The sequence below is a fragment of the Grammomys surdaster genome, unplaced genomic scaffold (assembly GCF_004785775.1).
Source record: "Grammomys surdaster isolate TR1022 unplaced genomic scaffold, NIH_TR_1.0 374, whole genome shotgun sequence".
Taxonomy (NCBI): Eukaryota; Metazoa; Chordata; class Mammalia; order Rodentia; family Muridae; genus Grammomys; species Grammomys surdaster.
The window spans coordinates 88,449-104,406 of NW_021604793.1; the positions used below are offsets into that span (position 1 = coordinate 88,449).

General features: G+C 48.2%; 1 protein-coding gene across 1 annotated transcript; it reads right to left on the minus strand.

The window, feature by feature from the left end:
• Window positions 1–6,483: 6,483 nt before the first annotated feature.
• LOC114632575 (keratin, type II cytoskeletal 73) lies at window positions 6,484–15,402 on the minus strand. Its single transcript, XM_028781114.1, has 9 exons — window positions 14,906–15,402; window positions 13,804–14,018; window positions 13,032–13,092; window positions 12,455–12,550; window positions 11,906–12,070; window positions 9,311–9,436; window positions 8,749–8,969; window positions 7,911–7,945; window positions 6,484–7,220 (listed from the first exon to the last, which is right to left on the minus strand). The coding sequence occupies exons 1-9, from the start codon at window positions 15,350–15,352 to the stop codon at window positions 6,964–6,966; spliced, it is 1,623 nt and encodes a 540-aa protein (XP_028636947.1). The 5' UTR covers window positions 15,353–15,402; the 3' UTR covers window positions 6,484–6,963.
• Between the last annotated feature and the right edge of the window lie 556 nt (window positions 15,403–15,958).

Sequence of the window (15,958 nt, forward strand, 5' to 3'; positions counted from 1 at the left end):
ATGCAGTTGCTCTCCTGGCCCAGCTCGCCCCTTAAATAGTCCTGCTTGGGCTGGCAGGATGGAGTCAGCTAATTTGTATGTTGGAAACCCCTTTTGGGTCATAGGGGTGGAGTGGGGGGACGATCTCTTGTGTCCTTCATTTAGGAAATTACCGTTCGCTTGAAAAGATTTCTGTCTCTTCCACTTCACCTGTCCACGAACTCCCTATAAAATGTCCCAGAACCCTGAATTTCCCGTGCTCGTCTCCTGAATTATAATAATTTCACAACCTTATCTCTATAGGCATCCCTCCAATTATGTAGGTCATCACTACCAAGATCTTCAGTAGAAAATTCCAGTGGGTCTGGCTCGTGGAGGACTAGGGGAGAGGGCACCAAGTAGGGTAGATGTCCAGGTTGGCTCTGCTCCAGAAACTGCCCACATGATTGACAGCCAAGCTGAGATGAATTCTTCTCTCCCCTGCTCCCAGGATTCAGAGCAAGCCTTGGTACATTGTGGATGACTTTGAAAGACGCTGGTGTCTCAGACAGGGCTCTTCTGTTACACCGGAGCTTCCCCTTGGGGTAGTCCCTGGGGGCAACTGACATGGCTTCTAGTGAGCCAGTCAGAGGGCATAATAACAGCTAAGCTGTTTGCCCACATCGGACAGTGTGATGTGGGTATTGGGAGTGGCAAAGATGGCGGCGCCAGGCAAAGATGGACAGATAGAGGAGCCTGAGGTGTCCCCATGGGGAAGAAGTGGGCTCTCTGTGCTTCTGGAGGTAGGGGTAAGGTCAACAGGCCCTTAAGAAACTCCAGGCTGTGCCTTTAACCATTTACTATTTCAGTCCCACCCACTCAATTTTTAGCCTGTATTTCCCTCACAACGAGAACAAGAGTTTATTGATTCTGCCATTTAAGAACAGAAAGGTAAGAAAGCTGTTTATAGAGAATAATTCTTATGGAACATTGGCTTACAAAAGATAACCTTTGCAGTCACCTTTTCTTGGAAACTAAGGCACAGAGATCTCTGTCCCTCTCAGGCCAGGTGTCCTCTTCCTCAGAGAACAGGTAAAAATGATCTTCTCTTACATTCCCCTGAGGAATGATCATTGCTGGATGAATCAGGCGCTCCTCACCCCTGCACTGCCTTTATCACGATGGTGGAGAGACACATGTGGCTTCTGAGGAGTCTGATGTGTGGGGATGTGGGCAGATCAAAGGTGGCTGAGGCCCAGGAGAGGGGTTCCTCTGGCACCTGCCTCTGATAGCAGGTGGCTGTGTCACCTCAGGGTCTAGAGGTGACTTCTGTACCATTCATTTTTGGATTGAGTTGCCCTTAGAGATGGGTAGACCAAGACAGAAATGTCTCCCTTCAAAAGCAAAACCCTACAACAAAAGACAGATGAGACCACTCTGGGATGGGACTTGCAAATGAACTGGTTAAACTGAATCTCTTTTGCCCTGGAACACCCATCCTTGAGAAATTAATAAGGTATCACGTGAAAAAGTGGTAAGTTATTTTTTTGTTGTTTTTTTATTTTTGTTTTTGTTTTTTTGTTGTTGTTGTTTTTGTTTTAGGTTTTAAGAAAAAGGCAGATCTCTTGTGCGAGATTTGTTGGCCTATTTACACACTTAGTGGTAGAGTGTTTTTAAGGCAGTATGATGTTGCTATATAGTTATTCAAGCCCATAAGATGTTCTACACCAGAGCTGGGGTAGGGGAACGCTCAGTGGATACAGACTGCGCTATGCATAAAGAAGACCAGAGTTTGGATCTCCAGCAACCACACAAATGCCAGATGGATGTGGTGTACCACTTGTAATCGAAATGTATGGGAGGCAAAGATAGAGAATTCCTAGAGCAAGCCGCTAGTTAGACTATCCTAATCAGTGGGTTCTAGAGTAATCTAAGAGACCCTTCATCCATGTATACAGTAGAGAGTGATCAAGAAAAACATTGACACCAACCTCGGGACTCCACAAACATTATGTAAAAATGAACATAAAAGGACTGCCCAGCACTGTTATCCAGCCATGGGCTCCAGCTGGTTTGTAGTCACTATGATGTATGTTCGTCAACCATACTGAGCGCACCACTTGGGGAGGGGAAAGATGTTGATGGTAGGGGAACCTTAAAGTTTTCCTTTAAAAAAAAAAACAAAGCCAAACTTGGAATGGCAGTGCAGACCTTTAATCCCAGCACTTGGGAGGCAGAGGCAGGTGGATCTCTATGAGTTCAGGCCAGCCTGGTCTGCATAGTGAGTTTCAGGAGAGGCAGGGCTACATAGAGAGGGTTACATAGAGGGACTCCATTTCAAAAAAAAAAAAAAAGTAAAGAAGAAGTGAATAATTGAATGGGTGAAGTTAATTGTGTTAACAACAGCAAAGGTATTTGCTATCCTCTGGCCAAATGGTACTATAAGCCTTGACCCTTTCCACAGACAGTGCCAACATAGGGTTAAGAATAGCAGGCATTTTCAACTTTTTACTATTTCTGGCCTTTCAGATATGAGCAGAAAATCTTTTCGTAAATGGAGTACTTTTCAATAAAACCAGAGAATAAAAAGAGAGAAAGTTGATCTTTATATCAGGCATAAAAAATACTTCTCTTATTCACAAAAGAAAGGCCCAGGGTGTCCAGAGCCTTTTTAACCAAAGTGCTCACTTTGGCTATCTATCTTATGAAAACCAGGGTTTCAAGACATAGCCTTTGAAAGACACTATGTAAGGTGTTGCTGCTTTATCATTTAATAGACTTAAATTCTCAAAACCCAGAAAGATTGACATCACCTCCTTGTAAAGTATATCGTATTGGTAATGTGTCACGTGCTATTCGAGCTCACTGGTGGCTGGGTCTGGAAAGAGTCCCCTCCTCCTCACTTCAGATCCAAGCATATTGTCTCAAACTGTTCCCCACCTTCTCCAGAGATGGGTTGGCCTCCCTCACTGTGTGACAGGGAAAGAACGGATGAGCTAAACAGCCTGAATAAAATCACTGTATTCTTGAGAATAGCTGGAAGGTCAGTCATTTCCAACAGAGGTTACTATTGTTTGTCCCTTGATATAAAAAATCTGGAGAGGGAACGGAAGCCAGGAGTTCAGCCGGGCAGTGCTCATACATGATTGAAAGTGTTTGATCAGAAACTCCAACTGACCGCCTCAACTTCCCAATCATTTCTGCTGGATGGTTGTAAGTATTCAACTCCACATCTGCACCCTTGCACTTAAGTACTCTTAAAAGCCCTACCAGATCTCTATTTCCCCCTGGGACTCTACTGGGAACCCCAGCCAGTGGTCTCACCAGGGCTTTCCCAGTTGACTTCCTGGTTTGACGATGTCATCCTTTGTACTCTCAATGCTGGGCTACTCCAGTCAACTCTGCTGGATGCAGTGCCTGTTTTACGATGCTTGCTATATACCTCCTGTATCTCTCTATCAGCTACTTGTTATTCTTTTGCTTTGTGTACTCAGGGAATTTACACGTTCAAATGAAAAACATGGCTGCCGTATACATAATTCTCGAAGCTGTAGAAAACATCTCTTAACAGTTATTAACAACAACAACAACGACAACAAAGACTTAAATATAACAGGCAGCCTCATGTAACTTAATGTGTCCATGGTTATTGTCAAAACCAAAAGGGAAGGGTGCTTTCATTGACTCTAGAGAGTGTGCCCAGTGTCTCTTAGCTCTGGCCAAAGGCAAAGGAACTCTCAGACTGAGGCAGCTTGTTCCAGAGACAATCAGATGATGACAGATAGACGACTCTCCTCTTTATCTCCCAGCCTCCTTTGAGGTTTTACTGGTATTTGGAATCATGGCGTGTTGGCCACAGAGAAGTCAGTGTCATTAAAAAGAACCACTTCTGGGGTGATAAAACAGTAGGAGCCTTTGTGTTCTTTGTGTTCTTTTCTTCTATCTCAGTGATCTTGGAAGCCATGAATCCCATGCATGCTAAGAAAAGCCTAACATCACTATTCACCCACTGGAGCAGCCCTGGGAGATAGGTGCTGTAGCCTGCTCCAGACAGTGAGTGAGAAATTAGACCCTTTGTGTTAAGACATGCAGATTTCAGGGTTTGTCCACTGGGGCAGTTGGCATCGATTCTCTGCATCCAAACATAGAAATTAGATGGCAGAAATACCATTTAATGGTCTTTATCCTAAGTTCATGTTCATCAGATAATCTGATTTCTAATGAACTTTCTTTGCTTCCCTCCACACAGGAGCTTCTTGGAATAACATTCTGCACCTCATGATACCAAGAGCGGCCACTTATGAAGTTTTCTGGGCAACAGGCAGTGAGATAAATGACTCTTGAATACTACCTTAAATTTAGTTGTCATGGCAACTTCATATGGTAACTACTGTTATTAACCACTTAACAGATGAGGAATCTGTGACCCATGGAGCAAAATATACTGTCACAGACAGGTTCAAGTCCTCTTGATTCGGTTCATTTGGCAGCTGGGATGTCATTTCTTTCTCACACTCTACAAGAGAGAATCCTGGCTCTCAGCAGAAGAGAATAGATCTCCAGGGGCAGCCATACCTCTCATTTGAGCCCCCTCCTTTCTCACCAGCCACACCCTGGCAACTAGAAATAAGTTTGCCCACTCAAGTGCCTCTGCTCCAATCTTTACTTCTTCTTGTTGTTCACCAAGTAAACTTTGGGGCTCTGAAGCTTCCAGGTACACTGCCTCCTGTGAGAGCCTGCCCTCCCTCTCTCCCTCCCTCCCCTCATCCCTCCCACTCTTCCTTCCTGTGGCCCGTCACTGCCAGGGTTGCCTCTGGGTATTCTTTGGTTGCTGTTGCCTCACCAAGGTGCAGTTAGCTTTTCTTGCCATCATACCTCCATGCAGAACATACACTAGGTTTCTTCATACCTGTATTCCACGTGTTAACACGTGGAATAAGAAGAAATCTGATCACAGGACTTCCCAATCTGTTCGCTTGCTTACTGCTAGAGGATCTGTTAGAGTAGTGAACCTCTGTATTTTGCCATGATAGCAGATACTTGCCATTACATGTCTGTCCAAATCCATAAAACGTCCACTATGAGGAATGAACCATCATGTCAACAATGAACTCTAAACCATGGCACTGCCCTTCGTCGATGGCCCAATACTTTATTCCTAAGACTACCTACTGGAAAACATGGTTGATGTTTAATCTTCATGGTCACTCTGACAAGATTTAGAATCTTCATGGGAACATATCACTGGTGTGCCTTTGAGAATGTTTCCAGAAAGGTTTGAAGAGAGAAGAGAGCACTGACTGTGGACGGTGCCATCCCGTTGGCTTAGGTTCCTGACTGTACAAAAGGGAGAGAGTTTTTGTTGTTTCTCGCTTCCATCAGCTTCCTGACTACAGATGCAATGTGACTACCCACCTTCTGCCGTCACACATTCCCTGCCACAGTGGACTGTGTCCCTTCTTCCCTTCAGTTGCTTGTCAGGAATACTGGCACAGCAATCAGAAAAGTAACCAGTACAATCCCTCATGAGACGGTACGCATTTTGCGAATTGCTTTCCTAGTTCCTACACACCTTTCAGTAAAGAAATTAAGTCAAGCTTTTGAACCAAAGAGATGGCAAGCTTCTGTTTCCACTTGTGTCAAGTTAAAATACCTCAGATCACAGTGCTAGAGTCTGTGCCCAATCTCCTCTTCCTGCCTCACCACAGCTAACACCGAACGTGCCATTGTGCCTAGTTTATAAAGACATGAAGCTCACAGGGACTGGGAGTTTTGCTCAGGATCACCAGTTAGTTGCAGAATCAAGAGTTCAAAAGTCCTAGCTCTGTTCTCGAAGCCTGTTTTCTCCCTGGACCTGCAGGGACCCTGCTCAGATGCCACACATGCGTCCCCAGCTGACTGTGCACCAATATCTTACTTACATTTGCTTTTGTTGCATCTGACAATATCCCTGCAGCCCAGGGACCTAGGAAAGATCACTGAGTACACAGAGTTCTGTAAAAGGATATGAGTTCAGAGTTCTGTAAAAAGTGATGTGTATAATTGAGATGGAAATCCACTTAAGTGCACACGCATATATATCCATATGTGTTTACTTTATTAAGGACCACAAGAACTTGGCTCTTTACTTCAAAGAGGAATCAGCCTTTGGGATTTTTAATCAGAAAACAAGTCAAGCCCTAAGCTTTTCAGAACTGTCTTTCTTCTGCTTCTTGACAGCTTTAAATTTTGCTGCCAGACTTGACTCCTTCTTCTGGTCACCTGTATGCTGTTAAACATTGTGCATCCCCTGACTGTCGCCTGAAGAAAGCAAGACTCAGAGGCACACCAGTCAGGTATGGACAAATGAATGCTGGGTATCAGTGCAGGTGGTTCGGGGTTCATGCAGGTTGGTAGGGATCCTGTACAGGATCTTACTCATGCAGACCCCAAGGGCTCCCATTCAGTGACCATTCCACATACCAAAGGGGCATTGCCTGAAATAAAGATTTCTACAGGAAAGAGGCAATCTGATATTATTTTATAAGTTTATTAGTGGTGTACAGGAGCAGAGAGCTCAGACCTAAACAAAGTCCAGACTGGATGGGGACTCCCATTCCTATAACAAGAAATTATGCCAGATACAACAGTGGCCGGGTGCTTGATTCAGGCTGGGCTGGTTCTTGCAGGAATGTCCATCAACATACTTCAAGTCTCTTGTGCCCAGATTATCATGGGCAGCAGGAAGACAGCACAGAGGCTGCAAGGGGGCACACAGGCAAGTCCTCATGAATGTATGGAAGGCTAAGAGAAGTAGTCCCTTCACACTGGGGCAGAAAGATGCATGAGATAATGTCAACCCTAGAATCCTGGTGTGGTTAATAAAGGCAGAGGGATTGGAGAGAGGGCAATGTTGGCAACAAAGAAAAGTAAAAAGTGAACAATGCTAAATAAAACAGAATGATTTTCTGGAATGGAGTCTGGAGAAAACCGAAGCTGGACAGACATGGAGGACTGGCTGTCAGTTTATCTCACGGTTTTCTTTGAGGGTGAGCCCAAAGCCAAGGTCTTTCCCGAAACCTCCTTAAATTCACTTGCACTACCCAGTCTGGTCTTGGTATCTCCACGGGGACTGCAGTTCCCACTACCAGTGACACAGCCCCCTGACAGTATGCCATAGCCCCCGGCAACAGAGCTTGGCCGGTAGCCATAAGTGCCAGTGCTACTGAATCCGAAACTGGTCCCCGCACTGACTGCCCCAGGTGTGGAACTGCTGATGACAGCTGTGAAAGAATGAGAGACTGGGCATCAGTGTGTGCTTCAAGGTAGAAGTGGCCCCAAGTCCCTTCCAGTATCCAACATATTTAAGCTTATTAACAAGTACTCAATCCCAAGCAGATCAAGTTTTGAGGAAAAAGAGCCCAGATATCACAGAATCCCCAGTCGGCACCTGCTCTTTCTTGGATGAACAAGAAAAGCGAGGTTTTTCCCCAAAGGACAAGGGATGCCCTAGCATAAGCTACTTTCTTGCATTTGGCCTGAGAAGGCATCCTTACATTGTTTCTATTGTTTCCTGTGGCTTGAATTAGGATGCTTGTGCTGGGAAAAGAATGACTGAACCTTCCGGGGCCAGCATTAACACTGATCCTTGCTACACGGTTGCATAGGTCTTTCCTAGCAGAGGGGACAGGTAACTCTGTTTCCCATCCTGCAGGGCAGTGTGGGTAGCCCGAGAGAACATGCGGCTACCAAGTGTTACAACCTAGCACTGGGGAAATGTTGAGCATGTGAAGCCAGAGTTGTGGGAAACTCCACTGGTGAAGAAGTAGATCTGAATGGCAGAGGCAGCAGGAGGCGGAGCACAAGCTGCTTAACTTCAATGGAGGGGCCCTGACAGCAGACACCCACTCACTCATTCACTTAGTACTTGTTGACTGCTTGGAATTATCCCCTCAGAGACATGAAATACTCACAGATGCTCACGGCATTGGTGTGTTCTCCAGACATCCTGCACAGAAAAAAAGCACAGGGATCCTCCATCATACTTAGGATCCTAAGCGGTCCTTCCCATTCACCAGACAGTAGCCAGAATCACCAGCCGGTCCAGTTCCACCTCCTCCAAGCCCACGAGCCACCAACAGTCAGAGTTAACAACCTCTGTCTCAGGGTTTAAGCCTCCAAGACCCTTCTGCCTTCCCCAGGCCTGAACAAGTGGAGATGTGGGGATACAGACAACTAATAGCCATGGATGAAGCATCTGTATGACTTTAAGCCAGTCCCAGGATTTTGAAATGCCAACAATCTGTGTCCTGTGACACCTTCCAACTGCACTGGACTTTGTGCAGCCTACATTGTTAACAACTGAGTAATTTTAACTGACTTCTTTATATAGTGAAAAAATGCATTTCTCTTAAAAGAAGGTTGTATATCGCAATGGACAAAACCAGAATTACATAACCAAATAAGAAAAAAATGGCACTAAAAATAAATGCAGTGAAAATAAAGCAAGTTGGCTGGAGGGAGAGAGCTAGGTGGTGCTGAGAGACTGAACTTAGGATCGGCTGCCCCGTATGAACACAAGTTATTTGTAAGGGCCATAGAGTTCTTGAAGCTGGCAATACTAAGCTGAGACTCTGAAAAACTGAAGGAGAGTTTAAAGGACATTGCTGTCATACTACGTGGCTGGAAATCACTCTGGAATCTGTTTGTGGATAAGCTGGAGAGCATCTACAGCTCCTCCAGTGTCTGCACCCACATCCCGGGGACCTGGATGGGGAGGATTGCGTCTGAGCACCCCTCCCTTGCAGTTACCTGCACTCCTCCCCTTCCAGCAGCTTGCGGTAGGTGGCGATCTCAATGTCCAAGGCCAGCTTCATACTCATCAGCTCCTGGTGCTCCCGCAGCATGCGGGCCAGCTCCTCCTTGGCCTGGTGCAGGGCTCTCTCCAGCTCATCCAGCTTGGCCTGGGCATCCTTGAGGGCACAGTCACCTCGCTGCTCAGCATCAGCAATGGCTGTCTCTAGATTGGAGCACTGGGAGAAAGGGGTACCACACCCTTGAGTTCTGAGGTACCCAGATCCCACTTCATTCCCATGTACTAATCATGGATGGCCCTTACTATATTGTTATACTTCCTGGAATGTAACAGGCAATGAGAACTTTACTTGGCCCCAGGGAAGCTTGTTATTCTCAATCTTGTAGCTTTGTGGGGAACCCTGTGAGGTTCTAGACTTCAGATGGGGAACAAAGTAGGGAAGAAATGAGGGTTCTCTGAGGAAGGGGTTTCTAGAGTAGAGGATGGAGAGGAGACAGGGCAGGAAGATTCTAAGCCCCCAGCCTGCCTTGGGGATGTGTAGAAGCCCCAGTCACTCACTTGCTTCTTCACACTCTCGATTTCTGATCGCAGTCTCTGGATGAGCCGGGTCAACTCAGAGATCTCGTTCCTGGTGTGCTTGAGGTCATCTCCATGCCGGCCAGCTGCCAGCTGCAGCTCTTGGAACTGGCAGATGGTAGGTAACAAGCACATATGTGACTCAAGGGTTGTATCAGCCTAATTTAGCACAGAAATAATACCTTTGTCTGGCCCCATGTGGCAGAGGAAGGAAAGAGAGATAGCCTCTTCCTCTTGAACCATCGGTCTCTGAATTTTTTTTTTTTTTTTTGCCTTAAGCCTGGCTGATCTTCCTGAGGGTTAGATGTGGCTATTGGACTCTTGGGAGTCCCACCTCTCTATGCTGCATCTTTAGAAGATGAATCTCCAACTATGACCCTCTCTGCCTGTAGCCCTTGGAAGTCAAGATGAAATTCAAATGTAGCATGACACAGGATACTCATTTCTCACTGCCCCTGTCTGCATTAATCTGGTTCCAAGCTTTGACATATACTCCTTTAATGTAGCACCCCAAACGATTCTCACATACCCCCATGTCTCTGAGGGTGTATGAACTTCTCTCTCGCCCAGAACTCTTCCCTCACACCCTCCCTCTTCCTTAAGTAGCTGCAGCTCAGCCAGGTCAGGAGACCTTCCCAAATCCTTTGATTAGGTACAGTTCTGTTCCTGTGATCATGAGCTCCAGAAGTCAGACATACTAGACCTCAGTGGATGGATGTTTTATTTCTGAATTCTCAGTACATAGCATAGTGCCTCGCTATACTCAAGAAAAAGACCTGATGACTAACTGCACAAGGAACCAATCAGCTGTATTTTCTCTGTTTCCCTTCTCCTAGCTAGCTGCGCTGAGCACAGGCTATTCAGGTTGTCTTGTTGGTCTTGACAGGAGGGTGGGCTTAGCATTAGCACTGGATATCAGCCATGAACCTCAGTTACTTCCTGTTTTTTTGGGTTGCCCATTGAATAGTCAACAGAGAATATCCCAGATCCATCTGAGAATTCGACTTTAAGGGAAAGCAGAACAGGTGTGGTCTTTGGTGCTTCTGGGTGATGTATTGCCTTGCCCGTGTTCCTGGATGTTAAGCCCTGATCTGGTTTAGCATCCCAGTCAGTGCCCCCAGACCAGGGCAGCACCATCATCCCTTATGTATTATCGCTCTTGGTGAGTTTCCTGCTCCTGCAGGACTCATGTACTCATCTTTAAACAGCAATAATAGAAACCAACCTCACACACTGTGGCCAGCACCCAAGTGACACCGTGGCCAGACACTAGGGCTAACACCCAAGTACTGTGGCCAGTTCCCAGACACTGTGGCCAACACTCAACCACTGTGGGCAGCATTCAGACATGGTGGTCAGCACCCAACCACTGAGGCCAGCACTCAACCACTGTGACCAGCACCCAGACACTAGGGCCAGCACCCAGACACTAGGGCCAGCACCCAGACAATAGAGCCAGCACCCAGACACTAAGGCCAGCACCCAGAAACTAGGGCCAACACCCAAGTACTGTGGCCAGTTCCCAGACACTGTGGCCAACACTCAACCACTGTGGGCAGCATTCAGACTCGGTGGTCAGCACCCAACCACTGAGGCCAGCACCCAACCACTGTGACCAGCACCCAGATACTAGGGCCAGCACCCAGACACTAGGGCCAGCACCCAGCCATGGCATCCCTCCCCCTAAGCCCATGGTAAAGTGGAGGTGCCGATAACCATGCAGCAAATGGTCCATAATCGCATCTGTGAGACTTCTCTGATTCTTTTGGAAGGAACTATGGAGGTAACAGCCTGGGTTTAAGTACTGGATCCTAACCACCTACAGAGGTTAAGTCACATGGCCATTTTCAACCCTGGATTATGAAGATAAATGGGGAAGGAAACAGGACCAGGTCAGAGCCTAAGCTGTTGTCAAAAGCCTGGGCCTCTGTGGCTCCTTAAGCCCTGAAGGCTACTAACCCTTCCCCAACTGGCTAAACCTCTCCATCCTAGACTGGGAAGGAGATAGGAAGCAGAGATAAGGTCTCCAGGGGGTGATTTCCCTAGAGAAAGAGCCCAGTGAGCAGCAAGGAACAATTAGACAGTTACCATCACGATCAAAGAAACCAGATTATCTAAGAATCACTTCCCACCCACACCCATCAGGGGAGCTAAGATGTGAAGGATAGCAACGCTCTCATCATCCTGGGAGATGGGCTTAAAGGAAAAGATGGGAGTCGGCTGCTCCCAGATCACGCTGAGTAGACCCGTCATTTACCGTGATGACATGCTAACCCTCCCCCACATGTACTAAAGAGCCTCTGCCTCCAGAAAGCGGGTCCTACCCAACCCCACCTAGCCCTGCATTAGGATGCTTCATTTGTATCTTGCAGTTTGTACCCTGAAATGGTTTCCATGGGCCTAAGGGGAGTCTAAGGACAGAGTTGTGTCTTCCCCCTCTTGTTCCCACAATGTCGAAGTCAGTGTCATGTTCCCAGCAAGCTCGGGGCTGCCGTGAGTGGTGGAACAGAAAAAATGAGACCAAATCAGATTCCCGTCACTACACATGATTCTGGGGAGGTGTACTGTCAACCCTACCTTGGTCTGGTACACCATCTCGGCCTCCGCCTTGCTCTTCAGGGCAATGTCCTCGTACTGAGCTCGGACCTCAGCGATGATACTGTCCAGGTCCAGGTTGCGGTTGTTGTCCATGGAGAGGACCACAGAGGTGTCACTTATGTGCGACTGCATCTGAGTAATCTCCTGTAGGGAACAAGGTGTGAAATGCCTACTATAACTGGGAGAAGGGAACAAAATGATGGCCTTTCCCAGTGGGATAACCCCAGACCACCCCAAACAAGCACAAGCAGCATTCTCTAAAGCTATGATGTAAGGACCGAGCCCGAGGTTCTAATACCATGTTGAAAAACTGCCCAGAAAATGTAAAGCAAACTGAGAAGAAAATCCATGTCTGTCCCAAGAGTAAGAAAATGCTCAGCTATCATCTAGCCTTTGAACTTCAAAGTCCTCAGCATACAAGCTTGGGGGGGGAGCGGGGTCCTGGGCTCTTAAACTGACTGATAAATAGGTAGTTTATCATCACAAGTCCTTCCTGAATGCAAAGCTAGAGGTGAGGGCAAGCCTTACCCCCTCGTACAGACACTTGAGGAACTTGATCTCTCCATCCAGGGCGTCCACCTTGGCCTGAAGCTCCACCTTGCTCATGTATGCGGCATCCACATCCTAAGAGGAATCCAGACAACTCCCGCTGGCCAGCCTCTCTTATGAACCCCACCCTGTGTCCCAGGAAGAGACTCAAGACCAAAGAGGTGGGAACCTGACTTCAGCCCAGACTCACTGTGAGAGTTTCATCCCCTTTGCCCAAAGGAGGATACAAGGCCTGTTCCTCCCCTACAGTCACTGAGGCAGCCATAGAGTTTGTCAGAGATGAGAAGAGTTAGAAGTGGGGTGTGGTCCTTCCCAGAGTCCTGTGTGCTGCTGGGTATAAGCTGGGACTATCTACAGCTGGACTCTTGTCCATTTACACAACTGTGAAGAAGCTGACTGTGTGATCTGTGCTTGACAATCACCAGAGTCCACCATGGACATAGCCAGCCTCCATCTCCAGGACTGTGGACCCCAGGCCGTCTCTGGGGAATGCAGGCTTCAGTCCTTCCTCTGCTCTTACCCACCGTGGGGAACCGAGGCCAGGTAGCCTGCTCACCTTCTTAAGCACCACAAATTCATTCTCAGCAGTTGTACGCTTGTTTATTTCTTCCTCATACCTGCAGGGAAAGCGTCAGTGAACAAACAGGGGCTTGGGGGTGCCAGTATCTGTGTGTCTACATCTGTGTGTTCTCAACTGAGAAATACAACAAGATGTCTGAATGTGGAGCCCTAAGCGGGTGTTCTCGGCTGCCCCAACTCGCTGTCAGTGGGGACCTGGGCCTGGTGGCTGGAGGATTTGTAAGGGTCTTCCGATGCAGGGAAAGTGAGTCCGTTTTTCCTCCTCCCTCTCAGAATTCAAATCACAGGAGCAGGACTCTGCCAGCAGATGCCTGTCACCAACAATGCTGTTCCAACCTCGGAAGGGGTCCAGGAAGCTACAACTACCCCTACCCATGTCAAGAAAGAATGTGGCTCAGATGTGTGGGACCCAGTGAAACTGAGAGAGCCCCAATGGCAAGCTCATCCCCCGCTCTGTGGGGTTTCCTCAGAACTTAGGGGTGAGCTAAGGAGATGGAGGTCTGTGTTGAACACACACAGGGGCTCTCTAGGAGGGCTTAGGAAGCAACACATGAACAAGAAAACTACCTTGAAGGGCATCCTGAGTATCCACATCCAACCTGCTTGGCTATGCCCATGAAGGCTCTCCTCTTACCAGGTGATCTCAAATAGCTTGTTCTACCCAAGTTCTGTCCCCCGAGGGGCAACAGGCAAAGGTTCCAGGACTTACTTAGAAAGCCTCACCCCAGGAATCAGCTAGTCCTACTCACCTCTTCTTGCAGTCCTCTACTGCCTCCCGCATGCCTCTCAGCTCGGAGTCCAGCCTCACCCTGTCCCCAGAGAGCGAATCCAGCTGCTTTTGCAGGCTGCTGATGTGGGCCTCATAAACAGGCTCCAGGTTTTTCCTGCAGTTGCTCAGGTCCAGCTGCTGCAGAAGCTCCCACTTGGTCTGCAGTACCTGGTTTTGCTGCTCCAGGAAGCGCACCTACATGCAAACAGAAGCCACCTGAACCCACTCCACAGCCAACAGGGTCAGAGGATGGGAGAATTTCTTTCCAGAGGAAAAGGGTGGGTTTTGAGCTGCAGTGTGACCTTCACAGGTAAGCTCTGAGGGGGGGAAAGCCACCCAAGTAGCTCCCTTTGAGAGTCCTTACTCTAGCAACCAGGAGGCAGCGGTGGAGGTCAGGAGGGGCCCATGGTGAGAATGTGAGTTTCCCTCCAACCTGTTACATTGTTGACTGATAGTCTCTTGATGTAGTCTAAAACTGCTGGTTCAATATTGACCAACTGTAGAAAGCCACTCTGTAGCAAGTTCTTGGACATTTGCCTCTTACCTTCCCATTCCTCCCCGCCTGGTGCTCTAGTATGTTTGGTCTTCTCCCTCCCTCTGCCTCTCCCAGCCTACCTGGAAGCCCTGTACTCACTGTACTGGGACCTTAAGCTCTCTGTGGTTTTCATGCCAAGAGTTTCCACTGCTCAGTGCTCACCTACCACTTACTCTTAGGCTCTCAGACTTCAGTATGCATCAGTGTTCCTAGAGGGATCGTGGGAATGCAGGCTGCACCGGGCCCTGACTTTCTGTACCTCCCAAGGCCACTGCTGGCCTCTCCTCTGCCTTCTCTGGTCCTGCCCCACTTCTCTAGCAAGAGGCCACTGCTCTTCCTCCTAGACACCTTCCAAATGTAATGAGCTCTCTCTTTACATGCCTTTAGGTCTGCCTCTCAGTCCGGGGATTGTCTGTTACCTCTCTGCCCTGCACTGTGATGTGTCTGTGTCCTGGGAAGGGGTAGCATCATCCTATCTCCAGACAGGGGGCTCTGAGGGCAGTGGAGGTAGAGGAAAAAAAAGATATCTAGCTATCAGCAGTCCCACCTTGTCGATGAAGGAGGCGAACTTGTTGTTCAGTGCCTTGATCTGCTCCCGTTCCTGGGCGCGCACCTTCTGGATCTCCGGGTCCAGCTCCACGTTGAGAGGAGCCAGGAGGCTCTTATTGACTGTGACCTGGTGGATGCCTCCAGGCAGGCACAGGGATGGATTTGAAGGCCCCAGAGCCCCGCTGCCAAACATACTGCCGGCAAAGCCACTGGCCCGATTCCGGCCAAACCCATATCCCGCTGTGCGCCCACTGCCACTAGCCACATTGAAGGAGATGCTCCTGGGGCTCCTCAGGCTGTAGAGGCTCCGACTGCTGAAGCCTCCACTGAGCCCTTTGCCCCCTGCCCGGTAAGAGGATGCGCTGCCTCCGGATAGCACAGCTGAGCAGCCGCTGAAGCCCCTGTTGGCAGCTCCAGGCTTGCAGGTGAATTGCCGATTCATCATGAAGAAGCCACAGACAGGGAATGAGATGCACACCTTCACCAAGAGACTGACTGTTCACCTGCTTGTGATCTTGGTCTTCCCCTTTATAGACCTCAAGAGAACAATTGAGCTAATTGTTGGTTTTAATTTGCCTGGAAGGAAGAAATGATTTTCTCCTATCAAAATCATAGACATAAGGCAAGATGAAAACCCCCAAAGTGCTGGGCTTGCAAGTCCTCTGCATGTAATTGAGTCTTATTAGCATGGGGTAATTAGCTAGGCCATATTATCCCCAGGAAGATCTTGGCTAGAGAGCTTGTCATGGTCCCAGCTGTCCTGCAGAGGGTTGGGATTGTAGGAGTTCTGAAGGAGACTTCTAATTGACAGTGTCATCGCTGAGAAATCTCCCACCTGTGCCAGCATCAGATCATCCGCGTCAGAGACCCTGGCTAAGCTGCTTTCATGTGGTTAGGAAGTCCCAAGGCCTGGTTTCCCAAGGCTGCTGGAAACATTTCTCATGGCTGATTTGTCAAGGACACAGGACGGGCATCCAAATCCAGGCTCCACCCTCTGGTGGTGAACCTCATGTGTGCCTTCAGGTAGGTCCCATGATCCCCTGTACCAGTC